The sequence below is a fragment of the Desmodus rotundus genome, chromosome 5 (genome assembly GCF_022682495.2).
Source record: "Desmodus rotundus isolate HL8 chromosome 5, HLdesRot8A.1, whole genome shotgun sequence".
Lineage (NCBI taxonomy): Eukaryota > Metazoa > Chordata > Mammalia > Chiroptera > Phyllostomidae > Desmodus > Desmodus rotundus.
In genome coordinates, this window is record NC_071391.1 from 152,716,408 (window position 1) to 152,736,328 (window position 19,921).

The window sequence follows — 19,921 nt, forward strand, 5'->3', positions numbered from 1 at the left end:
ACAGCCAGGATTGGGGCTCTGAGGATGGGGTCAGACCAGACAGACCTCAGCACTATTCTTGGGCCACACTCTCTAGCATTACAATAGAATTAATAGGATCGTGCCATGGAAACGTCACCTTCCCTTCCTGTTGCAGATAATCCGCATTCAGGTCAAATGTACAACTGGGTAGTGAGCATAAGCGGATTTTACTTTCTAGGCTGTGCTTTCTTGCATTTTCTAAATGTTCTACAGTTAGTGTATACTATAATCAGGAAAAATGTCATTACAAAATTAGCGATTTTGCAGAACCCCTGGGGTTCACTGCAGACACAGTGGAAAACATTTGGTCAAAAAATTAAACATAGAATTAGCTTATGATCCAGCAATTCCACTTCTGGGTATATACTGAAAAGAATTCAAAGCAGGGACTTGAACAGTTACTGCACCCCAATATTTATAGCAGTGTTATTCATAATAGCCAGAAAAGTCCAAGTGGATGTATACATAAACAGGTTGTAGTATATACAATACAATGGACTACGATTCAGCCTTAAAAAGACAGTAAATTCTGGCACATGTTACAACATGGATGAACTTTGAAAGCATTCTGTTAAGCAAAATAAAGCAGCCACTAAAAGACAAATATTGTACGATTCCACTTGTATGAGGTGCCTACAACAAATTCACAGGCAGAAAGTAGGATGGTGGTTCCCAGGGAGTGGGGAGGGGGTGGTAGGGGTGGGGGGGAAAGGAGTGGGGAATTAGTGTTTAATGGACACAGAGTTTCAGTTTGGGAAGATGAAAACATTCTGGAGGTGCATGGTGATAGTTATGAACAATGTAAACATTATTTAATGCCACTGAATACAATTAATACTGGTTAAAACACTAAGTTTTATGTTGTGTATATTTCACAACCGGAAAGAAATAAAGAGAAGGGAGGAAAGGGAAAGAATGTTTAATTGAACCCTTTGAGGTGCAATCAAATCCCAGAAATATGATTGGTTTTCAGTGACCCGGGTCAACACAGAGACAAGAGGCCAGGCCAGCCCCAGTCCTCAGCACCCCTGAGTCAGACAAAGCAAGTCTTCACTCATTAATTCTGCCTTAGACATAGAGCTCCTACCTTGCTCTACTGAAGTAGAAAGAAAGGTAGAAGAAAAGATTAAAAAAAAATCCTCACTCGAGGATATGTTTATTGATTTTATGTTTTTAAAGATTTTATTTATTTATTTATTTTAGACAGAGGAGAAGGAAGGGAGAAAGAAAAGGAGAGAAACATCAATGTGTGGTTGCTTCTCTCGAGCCCCCTACTGAGGACCTGGCCCACAACCCAGGCATGTGCCCTGACTGGGAATCGAACCAGCAACCTTTAGGTTCATAGGCCGGCACTCAATCCACTGAACCACACCAGCCAGGGCTGTATATTGATTTTAGAGAGAGGAAAACGGGAAGAGAAACATCAACGTGCAAGAGAAACATAGATCAGTTGCCTCCCATAGGCACCCACCTGGGAACTGAACCCGTAACCTTTTGGTGTACGGGATGATGTTCCAACTAACTGAGCCACCGGGCCAGGGTAGGGATTTTTTTTTTTTCAGATTTCACATAGAAGAGTGATCATACTGTATTTGTTTTTCTCTGAACGAACATATTTCACTCAGCATAATGTCCTTACACCAGCAATTTTCCAACCGCTTCCATCTCATGGCACATGTGAACTAATTACTAAAATTCTGTGGCACATCAGTGAACATATTATTTGCAGATCTGACAAAAAAAAAGACACAATTTTGATTCGTTCACACTGGATGGCTATTCTTGTATTGGCTGTTGTCATTTTTTTACGTGACAATCTAAAGGAAAAGAGGTCAGTGCCCCTGACTAGTCAGGCATTGCGTATTTTAAAAACTCTGCATACACCAGTTGAAAATCACTGCCTTACACAACAGAAGGTCCTCCAAGCAAGGCTCTAAAAGGTCAGTCTTCTTGAATGGCTCTTCTGTTCATCCTCCCCACCATGTCCATAGTCTAGACCCTAATTAATTATTGGTGATCTTACTGGCCTTTAGTACTTCCTAACGCTAGCCAAATCTGTTTCCCTATCACAGGATGACCTTCCCAAACAGCTAATTTGGATCATGTCCCTCCCTTACCTAAAACTTTCCTGGGCACCCTAGTCTGCAGAGTCCTAATGCCTCAGCAAAGCCCAAAAGGCACAGCTCTGTCCGGGCACCTGCCCCACTCGGGCCACTTATTGCCAGGCGTACCAGTCTACTTGCCTGCAGTTCTCGAATACATCACCTGTGACACACGTTTCTGTGCTTTTTACAAGCTGTTCCCTCCTCCTGAAATACTTCCTCTTTCCCTCCCCCCACACCACCTGCCCATCCTTCAGCACCCAGCTCGGTGGAGCTCTAGGAGTTCCAGGCAGGTGGCTGATCTCTCCTGTACCACCTCCGCCGCGCCCCGTGCAAACGCCTCTGACTGCACGGCAGGCCGTGCTGGAGTTCCTACTTTACACATCTGTCTCTCCCGTTTTCTCTGATGGATCCACATCAAAGAGCACAACAGTTCCCAATAAAGTTTGCTGGATTCTGGGACAGAAATTCCTCATTAAAATCTTTTTTGGACAAGAGTTCTTAAAGAACAAGGGTGATTTATGAACTCTCGTGGCTACAGAGAGAATGCCCAGCTGACTTTGGGCTTTGGAGGATGTAGTCAACAAAAGGCCAGACGGTCTCTAAACCAAGGCAAACATGAAAGGGTGATACTGGTCTGCAAGCGGCTTGGGAGATGAACACATTTAGGAATGCTGGGAACATCGCCTTTTTGGGTAGCCCAGGTCTTGAGAGGGAACATGACTTGTCCAAGGGTCACCCAGTCAAGGTAGAGGCGGGGCTGAGGTCACAGCTCTGACTCCTGATCCTGTTTCTTTCCCCTCTACCACGTGACCCTTTGCTCCAGTCCTCTGCCTCCTCATCAGGGGTCAGAGCTCTGACCGCCTGGACTGTTTGCTTAAACTACGCAGAGACCTTTGGACAAAGTGAAGGCAAACAGAACTTGGCAGGGTCCTAAATTTCTGCCCTGTGGGCAGATTCCGGGGAGAGGAGCCCGAGGGGTATCCTAGGGCCTGGAGGGCAGTCCTGCAGGAAGCCCCAGGGCCACCCTGTGAGGGCCTGGTCAGTTCACTACAATATGGAAGGTTTAAATTACACTGTGTTTGAACCAACGTTTACAGAAGTCTATTGGTCGATTCTGACTTAGGGGCTCAGGGCCTCCACGCTAAACTTCCGCCGTTCTGGGCCTCCTCCCTCCACTCAGAGTGGTAGGACTACAGCTACAGATGTCCCCACAGCCCTCCAGACTCAGCCGGAGAGTGGGGGTCCTCACCCTCCTGCCCACGTGACCGGCACGACACAGCACAGCTTCTCGAACTCGCCCTCCACAGCACCCCGGACAAAGGAATGGAGTGAACATGTCCCCGGGGGGTTGGAAGGGTACCTACTGCCAGCGTAAAGTCTTCTATTTTATCCTGTAATCTGTGAATTTTGTATTCTACTACACGAGGGTGTGTAAAATGAAACATGTCTTCTGAGCAAAGCTGACACACCGTGTGCTCAGCAGGGACCTCAGTGCCCAACAGACCCCTGGTGGACAGCACAGCCTTACAGGACACCCCACGTGTGTTGACCTTTACAAGCCCCCGCAATTTATTAATCTTAGGTAATTTCCATGCTCACCCTGCCGGATGGGGGCTGGCTTCTCCATTTCAGAGACGTGAAGACCCACAGCTCCAGGAGGTAAAGTGATCTGCCGGAGTTGGTGGCCGGCCTGATGGGGTGATCCCCCTCCCCATGCTCTGCCACCCCTCAAGTCCCATGATAACCACCCCACCCAAACCTTCAATGTTGAAATCCACACAGTCCCCCATGGCGGCACTCAAATACAGGCCCAGTGCTCCCCTAACACCCCTGAGCGGTGTGCTCAGCTGAGGCACAGGCTCCTGGCCACGCTCCCTGTGGCACAAAGGGATGGGCAAGGGCTGAACCGGGCATGTGGCTTTGCCGTCTCTGGCGGTGTGACCTTGGGAAGTTCTTTTCTCTCCCTGGGCGTTACTTTCTTCATCTGAATAATGTATGAGGGGTGATTTCCACACTTTGGTACATTATGGCTTTTCCAGCGACATTCTAGAGGCGACGCCCAGGACTGTCCCAGCCCTGGCACTCCTTTCCTCGTTAAAGAGAAGTCTGTACTGCCAATTTCCCTTTTTTAACATAGAGCCTCAAAACAACACCCTAAGGCAGTGCTTTGGACAAGGCAGCTGTATTTCCTCCTTCCTGTGACACACTCCTTGGCCCAGAGACGCTCAGGGGCCCCCGGGGCCCGGAGCTGGTGGGATGGAAGACCCTCTTGTCCCCACAAACTTTAATAACCTGCTGGGTTCCCACACAGCCTGAGGGTTTTGCTTGTCAGAGATCCCTTCCCCCAGAACCTTTTCTAAGGAAGGCATTTGGTGTTTTAAGAACGAGCTGCCCAGGAAATGGCCTGAGGCTCCAGAAACTGCCACATAATGAGGAATACTCAGCTCCCTGGGGTCCCTGGTGCCAGGGCCCTCTTGGGGGGCAGGGGAATTACTGGGAGGACAGCAGCTCATGACGTTTCTGTCCCAGCCACAGGGAACTCCCCCAAAGACCCAGTGAGACCAGTGCAGTAGGCGGGGCTACAGACTGGGAGTCAGGCAAACCTTTCTTGAATACCTGCTCCACAAGGAAGTCATTTAACCTTCTCTGGGCCACGGATTCCTCATCTGCACCCACCTGTGCAGGTAGTTACGCAACAGAATGAAAGTCAAGCACTTCATATAATGCCTAGGATACCAGAGTTACTCTGAATGGTGGAATCCTGGGCAATCCATCACCCTGGAGGGTGCTCTACAGGATCAGGTTGCTGGGGGTGGGGCTGAGAACCAGTGTGCTCTAGGTCCCAGCCTGTGGCAGGATCATGTGGCTATGTGGCCAGAGCCCAGTGCAGGACACCCCTCTTGCCAAACAACTTATAATTTTGGGCGTCAGTTTCCTCACCTTTAAAGTGGAAGGTGCAGAGTTCGTAAAAGCTGCCATCAAGGGCTGCCTGGAATTCCCCTAACATCTCCTCCCGGAAGGGAGGCCCTGAGGTGCGTGAGCAAGGACACCCGCCACCAAAACAAGCCTGGGGAGGAGGCACGCACTGTGGGCAGAGAGGAGCTGCCAGTAAACAGGGGCTGCTGCTCCTTTCTCAGGTTGGTAAAAAACAGGCCCACAGAATGGGCCCAACTGGGCTGGAAGGTGCCGAAGCCAGTGTTGATACCATCTGCTTTTCAGAGCAGGACACCAAGGCCCAGAGCGACAAGGCCGTGGGCAGGGGAGCAATGAGCCAGCGAACTCCAGGGCTCCGGGCAGGGATAGGGGTATCTTGTAAGTTTAAAAAAGTACGGTACTTCGTTTTCCTTTGAATTTGCTCGCTGACCTCTCTTTTTTGGAGAATCAATTTTGGCTTGATTTAGAAATCCCTGGGGTTATTAGTTCCTGCAATTCCACTTTGTGATTTTGCTCTAGTGCAGCCACGGGGGCCTAGAGGACTCGGGGGAGCTTGGTGGGGTCAGTCCCTGGACTCAGGCCCGTGGGGGCTGGGTAACACCTTTCCGCAGGAGATGGTGACAAAGGAGGACTTGGGTGCCCATCATCTTCTGTGGTGGCAGCTGTCTGGGGGTCTGTGGGGAGGGGCAGGGCGAGACCTTGGGGACGGGGATCTCGAGGCTCACTAGCCCGTGTGGCCTCAGCCTCAGGGTGAACAAGGTACATCCAGGCGGCAGCGGAGGCCCCGCAGGAGGCTCAGCTGGCGTCATTGATGGGAGTCCGAGAGGCATCCAGCAGTCTCTCTCGCTCCCCCTCGTCTGCTGGGGGCTGGCCTCGGGACAGGCGGGCCAGCAGCGGGCGGTGCAGCCCGTTGTAGAGGGCCGTGCCCATCAGGAGGATGAGGAAGCCGAGGATCTGCAGCGAGTGGAAGGCCTCCCAGCCCAGGGCCAGGCTTAGTGCCCAGATGACGACGGTCCGCAGGCTGTCCAGCACCATGCGGGTAGTAGCACTCAGCTCCTTGGTGACGCTGATGCCCGCAAAGTTGAAGAAGGCGATGCTGCTGATGTTGCCCAGCAGAGCCAGGGCGATGAGCGGCTGCCGGCCCACCTGGCAGAAGGCGTCCAGAGCATCCTCCAGGGTCCCTCGAGGGTTTCCACTAAAGGAGCCGGCAGGGATGTAGTACATGGGCACCAGCAGCAGGGACAGGATCACGAAGCCAAAGAGGCCTGCGGGAGAGGAGGCAGCATGCATGTCACGCTCTCTGTTTGGCCCTGACTCCCAGCACATGGGGGCCAGCAAGGCCCTGCTGCCACCCCTTCCTAGTGGCCCTCCCACTAGCACCTCCCACTAGCACCTGGCATGGTCCTGGAGCCGAATGGGCTCTAGCTGCCCCTTCTGCACATCAGTCCACCTTTCTGACTGGACCAGGACTAAGAAGTACATTTATAGTGGGACCAGTGTACGTGTGCACAGGAACATACGCACACGCATGCTTTCACAAAACAGAGCTACCCCTACAATGCACACTGCTCTCTGATACTTTTACATTCTAGTCTATTCGCTTAAAAGAGAATTGCTGGCTATCACCACTACAGTGCCCACCAGTGTGGAAAAACACAGCTCTCTCATTCGGAGTCACTGGTCTGTGACAAGGAGCTGAACCGGAATGTAAATCAACGCACTGCTTCATTCAGAAAGTCTTGTAGAAAAAGAAATGAGCAGAAACAAACAGTACACTTGCAGATGTCACTGAGTTAGTTGATTAACATTCTGCCACAGCTGTCAGCTCACTGCGGCCCAGGCACAAACAACTCCCTGGTCCGCCCACAGGCCACGCTTCATAGCTCTGCTCTAATCCTCCCTGCTAGTCTCATAGTTTTAAAGCATAATTTTCGTAGGGATTTCCCTACTCAAAAACCTGTGATGATTCTTCCCTGTCCGTCACTTAAAGTCTAAATCCACTTGCCTGATGTTCCAGGTTCTCCACCATATGACCTTGACCCGATCATTTCCCAAGGCATCAAAGCTGCATCTCACCCAAAGGATTCCTCACTAGCTTCCACACTCGCGTCCATGTCTCCGCTCTGCCTGGAGTTCCCTCCTTCCCACTCTGCCTGTGGAGACTGCAGCTCAAATGCCACCTCCCTGACCCAGGACACTCAGCTATGCCTGGCAGGTGAGACACCACTTGAGTACAAGTGGTCTGCGCTCGAACGCACTGCTTGGTCCCTTCTTGTGGGTCAGCTCCAGAGAGCGGCTTACCACTAATTCATCTTCAGCCCCGTGCTCCCCTGCAGTGCTCCCCCTGGCCAGTGCCCAGCCCCAGCCCCCATGCTCACGCACCCTCAGTGCCGACAGCCCGCAGCGGGTGCACGTTGTGCTTGTAGACGAACTTCTCCTCTAGCACCATCTGGATGGCGACGATGACCTGGGCCATGATGATGAGCAGGTCCCCTGTGGGAAAGGACCAACCGGGTCGGGGTGAGGGAGGCAGGGACACAGCAAGGCCCCGGGGCTGTTGGCAGGGTGGCAGGCCCAACGCCGAGGGGAGACAGCTCCCATGGGGACGCAACAACAGCCTCTGACTTTTGTAGGCACCGCACAGTCATGGCTGCCCTCACGCGCCATCTCGTGGCCCCCGACGGTGCAGCAGGAGGACACGGCAGACACTGTCACGCGCTCTGGACGGAGGCCCCAGAGGGTCCAGAGGCCTGCACAGAGGGGTAAGCGGGCCTTCTGAGCAGCACAGGCCTGGAGACAGACATTGCTGGTTTAATCCTATCTCTGAGTGACCAGGGCAGTCACCTCATTGCAAAACAGGCTGCGCTGCCTTCTTTCAGGGGTTGGGATGACTGTGAAGACACACACAGCGCTGGGGGGCAAGCTGGCCCCTTAGGAAGTGCTCGATAAATGTTCGTCTCTCTCCTCTCCCAAATGCAGGGGTTTGTGTGCAGAGGGTCCCTCACAGCACAAGCCCTCTGCTCCTCTGGCCTCCGGGGCCTCCTGTCACTCCCACACTCAGCCTGAGAGCAGGCGCATGCCCCCACCCAGGGCTTGGCCAACAGCAGAGCTTGTCAAAGTTTGTTGTTGACTCTGTGCTGGGCTCCTAGAGAGGACAGGACAAGAAGGGCAGCCCCGGGGTTCCCACCACCGGCCACACCTGTGATCACTTCGCTGAGCTTGTGCTGGTCGTCATGCTTGCTCAGGAGGTCGGCCAGGCCCACTACCACCAGCCCCGCGATGGTCGTGAGGATGCCCAGCCACTGGCTCAGCACCAGCCTCCGCCCCAGGAAGGCCACTGAGAACAGGCCTGTGAAGATGATCACCGCCCCGCGCAGCATCTGGAAACTGGAGGCGCTGGTCATGTTCAGGGCTAGGAGAGGACAGACACCGGACATTAGCTCCCGGGGGCCGAGGCCGTGTGCACCGAGGTGTTCTCAGGGCCGAAGACGCGCTTCCCACAGTGTCCGCGCTCGGTAAATCTTGGGTGAATGTGACCTGTGAACGCCTGTGGGAGATGGGCAGGCAGGGGTGAGGTGAAGATGAGCTGGGGGTTGGGGTGGGGGTGACTGCTTCATCAGTGGCCCCTGTGGATCATGGGCCTCACGGAGCCCTACTGTGCCTGGCCTGGCCTGGCTACCTACCCACATACATGATGCTGGTCCCGGTCATGTCGCAAAGGGCCGGGGGCAGGAAAAGAAGGGGGTTGAAGGGCTGCTGGAGATCCACGCTGGCATCTGGGTGCCTCGCAGCTCTGCACCGGAGTAGGTAGAAGGCAGCTAGGCAGGAGAATTCCCCCAGGAACATGCCCACGGCCTGCAGGGACAGAGCCCGAGGAGTTTAGAGCTGGAAGGAGGATCACCTTTAACAAAACATTTTTAACATAGCTTTTCTTCAAACGAGAGCTTACCTATAACCCTAACACAAACAACAGGCAAAAGCAAAGCTGCTGAGTGCAGGAGGCCAGAGGCTGCCTCCTGGGTCTGTCCCGAAGCCCCTTAACATCTTGACACAAACCCTAAGGCTGTGTAGGGCCCCGTCTGAAAACCATCGACCTAGGTCAACCCCAGGTCAAGTTCCAGATGGAGAAACTGAGGCCCAGAGAGGCTCAAGAACTTATTCAAGATCACAGAGCAAGCTGCTGGCAGAGCTGGGCTGAAATGTGGGTCTCCCACTTCCCAGATGAGCAGCGAGGTGCTTCCTGTTTGTGGTGCCTGCCCTGTTCCGGCGGGGCCCGGGCTCCCAGTGGGTGGAGAGCAGGTTTGGCTATGCGGGTTGATGCTTTCCAAATGTGTCCTGACTTACACGTGGTGCGGGCTGGCCTCACGGAGCCCAGGGCATGACTGCTCACTCAGGCCTCTCACAGAGGACTGTGCCCTGCTCCCTTCCAGGGCCACTCACTCTCTGGCCTCTGTTCTGGGAAGGGAGAGAGAGGAGCGGGTAGCTCTTCTGGGAGCAAGGGAGGACTACACTTGTACGTCAGGAAACAGCAGGGCCTTTGGGGCCCCTGGCCTGAGGCCTGGGAGACAGGAGGTGGGAGGGACTCGGTAGATACCTGGAGGAAGGGATGCTGGAAACTGTGTTCCTTGTTTCCGCCGCAGCCCTGGGCCATGAAGTTGTCTGCCCACCTGCAGCAGACAGAGAGAGAAGGTCAAACCCGTGGTGCCGCGGGTGCCTGTGGACAAGCTCGCTCCTTTCGATGCCAAGAGGCCACGCTTAGGGGACTTGCCCCAGAGTGGGGTTCCCTCTCAAAGGGGCAGTCTCCATGGCAAGCAGCTTTCAACTGGGATCGTGGTTAGAATGTGGGAGCCTGGGGACCTTTAGCTGAAATGTTATGAACCTCTAACTGAAATTAAGCATTCCCTCAAATGATGGATGCACTGTTGCAGGCCTGCGACTTTGTAACACAGAAATCACAGCTATTCTCATTATCACATCAGAGTCGTTGCAGATATTGTGAAGTACCATTTACACTCATCATGGCTCCAAAATACAGTAATTAGACTCACTGCTTATAATTTTATGTGTTACAAAGTGTATAAACACATATATTACTACATCACAAATCTGACTTTTTAATGTTTTGATAACTGTATTTCTATAATCTGCAGTCTTTTATTTGCACATTAAAAAAAGATTTATTTATTTTTTGTTTAGAGAGAAACATCACTGTGTGGTTGCCTCTCATGTGCCTCCTACTGGGGACCTGGCCCACAACCCAGGCATGTGCCCTGACTGGGAATCGAACCAGCAACCCTTCAGTTCACAGGCTGGCACTCAATCCACTGAGCCACACCAGCCAGGGATATTTGCATCTTTTAAAACACTACTTTCGGCTTCACCAGATGATCAAAGGGACCACATGGCACAAAAATATCAAGAGCCACAGGTCTACAAGGGCACCCGGGCCCTGGGAAATGACTGCCTGACACAGACCACCTGGTCATCTTCATGTAACCTGAAGGGTTTGGAGGGTCTTTCTAGTGCAGACTGTAAAGCAGGTGGCACGTATCTGGCACCAGTGGAGTGGCCTCCCTGCCAGCACCCCGGCAGACGGCACAACTGATTATGGCACGCTTCCCCACACACAGGCCCAGCACCCTTCACGGCACAGCTACCACCAACAGGATGCATCGTCCGCCACCTGTGCGCCAAAGCTCCGCCCCTAAGCTTCATTTTTGCTGGGCTCTGTTGTGGCCCTGTGGTTTAGTCTGATCGCTTTCATTTCAAAGCCCTTCAGATATCTGGAGGCTTTGCACCTTCTGAATCTTCTCATCTCCCGGCTAAACAGCCCCAGCCCTTCCTAACCTTTCACTTCCCTGGCTGCCGACTTTTGGAAGCGCTCTGGTGGGCCCAGGCCCAGGGCCCAGGGCATGTGATCTGGCTCCTCCCTCATGTTGGATGTCCTGGTCAGTTGACATGACTTTGACGGTGTCCACTGACTCGTCAGTTGATACAATTTCAACAGTGTCACACTGCTGACTCCAGTCTACGCAGACCCCGGCGGCTTCCTGTGGGCACTGACCTGCTCCGTCCGCAGCACCCTGCAACAGGCAGCGGCTGTCTCTAAATGAAGGAGTCAGGACCTCTTCCTCTTACACATCTGTCAAGGGCAGTCACACTGTAGTGCCCAGCCCTGCTCCAGTCAGCTTTGCACAAGCCTGAGCTCCTGAAGGGCAGCGATGCCTTCTGCTTTGTGTCCCCACAGAGCCCCAAGCATGGGCCACTGGTTGTGCCAAGCAGTTAGGGTCTGGGTTTGACAAACATCCTGTCTAGAAATGTCCTCGCTTCTCTGTGCCCAGCGTTTGGGGAGGGGAACAGGAGGCTCTTTCCCCCGGCCCAAGACAAGGGTGTGATGCCCAGATGCTGGCAGCAGGAGGGGTGGGCTGAGTGGTGGTGGAGCTCCTGGCCAACCGAGAGGGTAGCACAGACCTGTGAAGGGGAGACTCCATCTACTCAGAGATCTGAACACCTACTTCCCAGGGAGGTCAACAAACAGGGCTAAGGCTTATCTCACCGAGGGAGACCCCCACCCACTCCCTGAGATGTGGAGTGAGAGGGGCAGTTAGGAGGGGTCGTGGTCCTTGGGAATGATGACGCCCAAAGGAGAGCTTCAGGGCAGGGAGTTCTGATAGGACTGGTTGGGAAGGCGGAGAGAAATCTTGGTCAGGGGACCAGGCTAAAACCAGCCTCCGGACCAATGGAGAAAGGAAGCCCTCCCTATGGAATGAAACCACTGCTCTCTGGGGTCTCACTGCTGCCTGATCTGCTACAGGTTCTCACTCTTAGATCCCCAGGAAGGGCATGGGATGTGGGTGGGGGCCACAGACAAACTGTGGCTCAGCACAGGCCTGCTTTACAACCAGGCTTGCTTTTGCCCCCTGGGTGGCCTGGGCGAGGCAACTGAGCCAAACAGGAGAAGCAAAGAGTGCAAACTTCACCAAGGGCACAGAGCCAACTTCCCGGGAGCAAGTGAGCAGGTCAGAGAGGTGGGATTCCTGGGGCTGGAGCCAGGGCTCCTCCAGGAGGGGTAAGGGAGGTCCTGCCAAGTCCATAAGGCCAGTGGGTAGCTATGGAGCCCCTTCCTCACCTGCTCATTCCAGAGCAGGGATTGGCAAGCTCAAGAAGACCCCCAGATCTAGTGGTAGATCCACCTGCCAGACCCCCCCACAACTACTGCCTACACAGCTGCCAGTAATGACAACTCACATCTGTGTCACTTTCTGGCTCCACAGTCCGTCACCTGAGAGTGTGAGTTCGGCACCCAGCAGCTTCCATATCGCTCAAGCCCCTGCTTCTGGCACATTGCTATACAGAAGCTCAAACAGTTTTTGGTTGAATGAACGAGACTTCCAGATTCCTCCAAGCAAACAGGCAGATACTACATAGTGTCCAGAGGCAATGTCTGATGAGTCCTAATTTCCCACCTGGTCTGAGGTGTCCCCTGCTAGTAGGACAAAGCTGAGCCTGTCTTTTCCCAGGGTGGGACACTGTGTGGGGGGCTGGCTATAGGGTTGGTGCTGAGCTCCCTTCCTTCTACCCCAAAGGGCAGTCTTCTCCAAGGGGTAGGTCTGCCTGAACAGGGTGGGGCTGGCAGCATTCCCAGCTAGGGAAAAGGAGTCTTTTTGTATCTGAGCACCTGGGGCCAGTGTACGGCCCGACGGATTAGGTGTCATCTGGAGAGTCTGCCCTCCCCAGCCTCTCTTCGGGCCAGAGAGCAGGTCAGGCCAGGGAGGAGATCAGGCCAGCAGGCACTCTGGGAGGAGTCAGGCCTCTCTCCTGGCCCTGAGACAGACTTTAGTTCATTGTGTGGCACAGAGGGACCTCGGGCGACACAGACAGAACAAGGGCCAAAATCCAGTCCCAGCCCATCTGGGGATGACAGCAATGACCCCCAAGGTGGGATAGCACTTGGCCATTTGCAAAACTTGTCACTAAAATGTTTTGATAAACAGAGGATTCACTGGGTACTGACTTTGTGCCAGGCCTGTGCTGAGCACCTCATGTGGGTTCTCTGGTTTAAGCCTCACTTCAGGGATCCTCATCTGACAGATGGGGACTTCGAGGTGAGGGGTGGAAGGGTGGAGAGAGGTGTGTTCAGGCTCATACAGTCAACAACAGGCAGATCAGGCCCAAACCCATGTGCTTGAATTTATATCCAGGCTACGTGGAAAGCTGATTTTGAGCCTCATAGGCTGGACCAGTTATAGTGTTCTTACCCATAAAATGGGGATAACACTGATGAAGTGTCAAAAGTAATAAATAAAATAAGATACAGAAGACCTGGAACATGGCAGGTGGTCAATCGAAGTTCTTTTCTGCCCCTCCTCCCTGTTTCCCTCCCTGGAGCAGCAGCCACGGCCCCTTGTGCCAAGTCAGGCTCGGCTCCAGCCTGGAGGCTTCCGGGAGAGCAGCCATTCTCTGGGACCTACCCTCTGGCTGAGGCAGAGGTGGCTGGAAGGCCTCCAGCTACTGCCCCAGCAGGTCCACAGAGCCGCAAAGTGCTGCAGGAGGAAGAGAAACTCAGCCATCACGCCCTGTTGTGCAGCTCCTTATTACTCAGATGAGGGACCAGACAGGGATGAGGGACAAGGCTTGTGAGGTGCCCAGAAAGGCCAGTGCCCAGGAGTCTCCGCCTCCAGCTCCACGCCCTCACCTTCCTTGGCTGAGATGGGGAGGGGTCAGCTCTGCAGATGCCTGTCCCCCGCCTCCCCAGCCAATTCTCTGTAGATACTGGATCTAGGCAAAAGCCACGGTCTCCAGGGCAGGCTGGGGTGGGCTCCCCTTGATGCGGGGTGAGTCACTATACATATCCCTGCCCAGGCAAACTCAAAGCTCAGCATTCTGAGAGTGGAAAGTATCTGTACGTGGGACGGGGTGTTGGACTGAAACGGAGGAAGTGGATGATGTGGCTGCCTCAGACTTGCTGGCCGTGTGGCCATTCCCCGCAGAATCTCTGCCATTTCCTCTCGAGTGCCCGGCCTGTCAGGCCCAGTGAGTCAGCTCCTTTCTCCCACAGCAGAATCTGCAGCAGGGCTGCTCCACTCTCCAGGGCAGCCCTGGCTTTTGTGGTGCTAAATGAGGACGAGCCCTCTCCTGTCTAAGTGCAATGAGAAAACCTTCCTCAGTAGATCTTAACCTGTGTCTGGGGAAGAGGTGGGAAGCCACGCCCATTTTACAGATGAAACTGAGGCTTGCAGAGGCCCGGTGACTCATCTGGTCCCACAGCTTCCAGGTCTCAGGCTTTTCCCACTCTCCTGCACTGACCCTGATGTCCAGCTTTCTCCAGCTGGCCCAGGAACCCTTTGAAGCAATTTTCCCATGCCAGCTCATGGAACCCAAGGGTGGGGGCAGCAGCCAAGGCAAAAGTTAGCCTCTCTTCCTTAATAGAGGCCCAGTGGTCCCAGGCCTCCTGCCACTTTCCTGGCAGGGTCCCTGGACCCAGCGGGCCTGACTGGTGGAGGGGAAGTCACCCCATGCCCCCTCCCTGGCTGGGTGAGCTTCACACCCTGAAGAAGTTTAGGAGCAGATCTGAGCCTTACTTGATCTTGGCTCTTTACATGCAGAACCCCATTGGCTTTAGGAGAGCAGGGCCCAGAAATGGGCACAACCCCAGGGACAGGCACCGGTTCAGGCAGACAGACCGAAGCGGTGCAGAGGAAGGTGAAATGTTTGGTCTCCAGGAGCCACATCAGCCGAAGTTCCTGCGGTAAAAGCAGCCAAGGAAAGAAGGAGCCACTTCACAGGAAGGGGCCCTCTGCCAAGACCCAGGGACGGGGCTAAAGGGGCAGCCTGCTGGTGGGTTTCCCTCCTGTGGGTATGTGACGCCCGCCCCTATCCCAGCCAGAGCAGGCCCATCTGCCTGCAGCACTGCCTAACCTGCTGAGTGGGCAGAGTGGCCTCTCCAGCGGAGGGCTGACCTGTGGTCACAGCAAGCAGCTCGTGCTCCTACTCACTTCCTCATCCACTCTCTTTCGTCCTCCCAAGGAGCCGGGGAGGGAAACACGATCACCTTCCAGGCCAAGGAACCGCAAGAGGCTCCTAGAGACTCTGTACCTGAATCTCGCATGGCCTCTGGCTAGAGGGGGAAGCAAGCAGGGTGCCCTGGGCTGGGACAGAGGCTCGCTGCCCATCCTCAGGGGGAGGGCACTCTGAGAGAAGGGCAGGGAGGTGCCACTTACAGGATCACCCCTTCCGTGGGCACCTGTCTGTCCGTCCTTGCCTGGGGAGACGTGAGAGAAAAGCCCAGGGGAGAGGGACTCAGCGTACTGCAGTGGGAAGTAACGGGACTGGGCGACAACACTGAGCCCTGGCTTCTGGTCCAGGCTCTGTGTGATACCAGCCAGCGGAGTCACAAAAAGAAACTTCTCTCGAGACTCAACTATAAATTGTGGGGGTTAGAATGGGTGATTTCCATGTTTCTAACAACTCCAAATGCCTCGAGAAATGAGCAGATGAGTCCCCAGCCCCATCCCATGCTGGTCATTAAGAGCATGGGTGACAGAGCTGATTATTTAGGCTCAAATATAAACTCCTTCTAGATGAGTTAAACTTGGGCAAGTCCAGCTTTCCACACCGGTTTCCTCATCCGAGGACGACGAGTTCATCTACCTCATAGGGTCGTTATTGGAATTCATTAAATTAACACAGGACAGGCAGCCAGAGGAGGACCTGGCACACGGAGCGCTCTGTGTATTAGCTCATTAGCACTTGCTATGATTGCATTCTTGTCTGTTTGTCCCCGCCAGAAACTGCGGGTCAGACTGTGGTTTCAAACTGATATTGAATTCCTATCAGGATGTACGCAGCCACTTTCCCAAGTTCTTTCTCTCCGAGAGCATCCTTCTCACAGTCTGGCCTTAGAACACAATTTAGAGTCCTATTCTGGGGCCCATCTCAGGTAGGGAGGCTCCCGAGAGGCCCTGTATCAGGCTATCAGGACAGATCAAAGCTTGGGTCCCCACCTGGGAGACTCTTTCCTGCCTCTCAAGGTAAGGCCCCCTGAGGCTGAGGATCCTCTAGCTTCCTACCTGACCGGTTTGGAGCTTTTTAAGGAAGGAGCTGAGTCATTACAGTTTACCCCAGCACTAACTAGCAATCTCAACTCTCCTCGGGGCCCCTGGCAGCCACTCTCTAAGCACTTGACTGAGATCTTGGCTGATGCTACAGGGATGGACAGCGACTTGTTCTGCTTCGTTCAGATCCTAACTGGAGACAGGGGCCCTCAGGGTGAGGCTCCTGTGCAGCTAAGGGCTCACAACAGGAGTGACCTTCAGGAGGCTGCAGGGCTCAGGAGACCAGCACAAGACAGACACAGACAGCTGACACGGAGCGAAGTTGGGCCCCGCCAGAGCTCCACTTCCTTTGCAGAAGGGAGGACATTGCCAAGTGTGAACACATCTGTCTCCTCCACCTCACGTTCTAAGCATCTCAAAGGCAGGGACCATTTTTTAGTCACTTTTGTCCACTTCCCTGAGTCTAGACAGGGCCTCACACGCTGTAGGCCCCCTATACGTGTCTGATGAGTTGAATAGGATACTTCTCTCCCTGACCTCTCTTCTGGGCCTTTTCACACCCCTGATGGAGTGTGCTAGGAACAAAAGACTCAAAAACGAATATGTTAGGACCAGCCAGGGAGCAGAGGCCAGAAAGTGACTAGGGTGACTCCCTTTTGCTCTGGAGCCTGGCAGGGCCTGGGCGGAAGCGAGGTCTGACTGGGAGGCCACTCTCCACTGTTCTCCATGTGTGCCTTGGAATCGGTTCAGAGACAGGCCAGGCTCTGGGTCCTGGGGCTCTCTGATGGTGGGCAGAGGGAGGAAAGGCCCTGCTCTGAGGTGGGGGCAGAGAAAGAGGCAAACAGCTGTCAGAGGAAGGGGCTGACGCCTGGGCCCCGGTCCCTCTGTGCACATTACAGAGAAGAGGCTACTTTTGGTCCCTCAGCCTCACGACAGCCCTGGGTCCTCAATCCCCAGCCTCCTAAGAACCGTTCTCCCTGTTCCACCAGCACTGCGCCCTCATACATCATGGCTGAACCGCTGGCCCACCTGCCTCCCTGTCGGGGTGAATGGCACTTCTGTTCTCTCAGACAGAAATCCTGGAGAGACCGTTGTCTCTTGAGCCTGTGGGTCAGGCCTTGCAGCTTCATTCTGCACCTGGTCTCTCCCACCTGCTTCTTCCTTTCCCACCTCCTAGTTCCCCTCATCTACCATGCAGCAGCCTTGGGGTGGTTTTCCCTGCACCAACCTCCTCTTCACCTTGACCACCAGGTGGTTCATCATATCACTCTTAGCACGACACTCCCCTGCTCAAAAGCCTCTCTCTCTCTCTGATTTAATCTTTATTGTATTGTATATTGTAATTCTTTATTGCATTGTATTTTTTTTCCCCATTACCATTTAGTCCCCTTATACTCCCCTCCTTCAAAAGCCTCTTTGATTATGGGATAAAATCCAGCTTGGCCATTTGGTGCTAGTTACAATCTACTGTCATCTGGCCTTGCTGTTTCCCTGCCTCGATGTCCCCGGCCGGCCAACACCCCCCCCTCGCATATGTAAACTCCAGCTGTAACCCTTCCTCCGTGAGGGTCTGATAGGGCAGCCCCTTCTCTGCCGCCGCAGCTCTCTACGCTCCCTGCAGCTCTCTACGCTCACTGATCGCTGGGCTTCCATGGCCTCCCTATTGTAGCTTGCGCGCACCAGTCCGGGAGCCTCCTCCCACCCTCACCCACCACTCCCACAGCTCCTGGAGGGTAGGGCCTCCAACGCCACTAATGAAGGGGTCTGGAGAGGAACCCTGGTCTAAGTCTCCCGTTTAAAGATGGGCAAACTGAGGCGCGGAGGCATAGGGTGACTCGTCAGGATCAGGCACACAGCGAGTCAAAGCCGGGGCTCGGGTCCTCCAGATGGGGGCATGAATCCGCTCCGCAGTTCTACAGGCCTCGCACCCCTTGGATGGTACATAAACCAAGTGAACCGACGGGAGAAACTGGACGAGCGGGTGAAGCTGGGAGGGGGAGAGCAGAGGCGTAGGGCGGTGAAGGTGCGCGGGGGTCGCCAGCGCCCGCTTGGGCTGCGGCAGGCCCGGCAGAGCCCCCTCCTCTCCCCCTCCTCTCCCCGCTGGGCACGAACTCACTTTGCTGAGAGCGTGTTGATGGAGCCGGTGACGAGCATGAGCCCGGCCAGGAACAGCTGGTACTTGGTCCAGGCCATGGCGGCGGAGGAGGGGAGCGCGACACTGCAGGGACCCCCGCGACCTCCACGATCACTCGAAACTACTGCCCCTGACCCGGTCACTCGGGGGTCTCTGGGCTAGCGCTTCCGGGCCGGGCGTCACATGACCCGCGCAGGTCCCGCCCCCTGCCGGCTCGCTCCGCCCCCACCCCGCCCCGGGAGGGCGCCGGGTAGGGCACCTCGCCCAGCCCAGGTGCCCACGTTCTCCAGGGCTGGAGCCTGGCGCTCTGTTTCCCACTGGCCAGGCCTCCTCCTTTATAAAAGAAACTGATGGGACGATGCAATGAGGATGCATCTTGGATGTTAGAGAGTTTTGTAAACCGTTTAGAGAGGTTGAGCTGAATCATGTCACAGGCAAAGTACAAAGTGTTCATGTCCAGCGTGGGAATCTCCTCTCCACATGGAACCCCGGGAACTCCCAGGAGGCCTGGGAATTGTCCCTAGAGGTCCCAGCCCGCGAGGTTGCTCACATCTTCCAGAAAAGTCATGTAGGAGGCTAGTCCCTGCTCCCTGGGAGACCATATTATAGCTAAGGAAACGAAATTTAGAGCAGCCAAGTGATTTGCTTATGATCACGCTAGTGAATGATGGGATGAGGAGTGGCACGCAGATTCTTCAGTCCACTGCTTCTTCGTCAGTCCCCGATGCTGCTCAGAGGCCATCGCGGCAGAAAGACCTAGGTCTGTTTGCAGAAGCTCTCTGGCTTTTACAACCCTACTCCCAGTTTTCAGGCTCCGGCTGCACTGTGGCCTCATCTCCAGGTTTCTGGTCTGCACCCCATGCCTGTCACACCACAGGTTGGAGCCCAGGGCCTTCCAGGAGCTGCTTCAGACCCAGTGGGCACATTTCCCTCCACATCACGGCAGATTTTGTTACTAAAGTTGCACAGATAGGGCCTGTCTGCCAATTCTTCCTGCTTACCCTAAGGTTGAACTTGTGAAAATGACCAATATTGAATCAGAAAAACCCTCAAGGGATGGATGAGGCCCTTTTATTGCAGGGAGACCTTGTGTAGGAGGTCACCTGATAGACAGGGGAAGGGGGTTCCCAGAGGAGGGAATGGCACAGAGGTGCGAGTGGGCCTGGGGAGTGTCTGGCCCGCAGACCACCTGGGAACTTTCCTTCTCTGGAGCCGGTTCTCACAAGTCAGTGGGGAAAATGGGAGACTCAGAAGGGGGTTTCTTCTGAGCTTCTTGTTCTCAGCAATATCAGGAGTTTCATGTGATTTAAAAGGAATTAATTCAGTTATCCAAAAATAATTACTGAGACTCTGGGGCCTGTAGAGATGAATGAAGCACAGCGTCTGTTGCACTGGGTGGGCTGGTGCAGTCCGCACCGGCTGGACAGCCCCATCGCTTCTGGAGGCAGTTCCTATAGGTCACTGTGACACGCTCTGTGGGACTCTGCACCATCTTCCCCCATGTCCAAGCCAAGGGCACTATCTTGAAGTAAACATTACTAATGATCGATGGTGTCACCAGCCCGACATGATGTCACTAGTAGCACAGTCTTTGTCTATCTCTACAGCCACATCATAAAATGAATTTTAATTTGTTACCAGGTTCTGACCATTCATCAAACTGCTATCCCTGG

The 19,921-nt window shown here is 54.3% G+C and overlaps 1 protein-coding gene across 1 annotated transcript; it reads right to left on the bottom strand.

Annotated features, from left to right (window-relative positions):
• Nucleotides 1–1,147: 1,147 nt before the first annotated feature.
• Nucleotides 1,148–18,444, bottom strand: SLC35F6 (solute carrier family 35 member F6). Its single transcript, XM_024552550.3, has 6 exons — nt 18,231–18,444; nt 9,655–9,727; nt 8,744–8,915; nt 8,260–8,472; nt 7,443–7,553; nt 1,148–6,325 (listed from the first exon to the last, which is right to left on the bottom strand). The coding sequence occupies exons 1-6, from the start codon at nt 18,305–18,307 to the stop codon at nt 5,856–5,858; spliced, it is 1,116 nt and encodes a 371-aa protein (XP_024408318.2). The 5' UTR covers nt 18,308–18,444; the 3' UTR covers nt 1,148–5,855.
• Nucleotides 18,445–19,921: the final 1,477 nt, after the last annotated feature.

Excerpts from the sequence above, each read along its gene's own strand:
- SLC35F6 (XM_024552550.3), bottom strand. The coding sequence starts at position 18,307 with ATGGCCTGGACCAAGTACCAGCTGTTCCTGGCCGGGCTCATGCTCGTC. Across the intron at positions 9,728-18,230 it reads ATCAACACGCTCTCAGCAAA|GTGGGCAGACAACTTCATGG; the intron begins GTGAGTTCGTGC and ends TGTCTGCTGCAG. Across the intron at positions 8,916-9,654 it reads TCCAGCATCCCTTCCTCCAG|GCCGTGGGCATGTTCCTGGG; the intron begins GTATCTACCGAG and ends CTGTCCCTGCAG.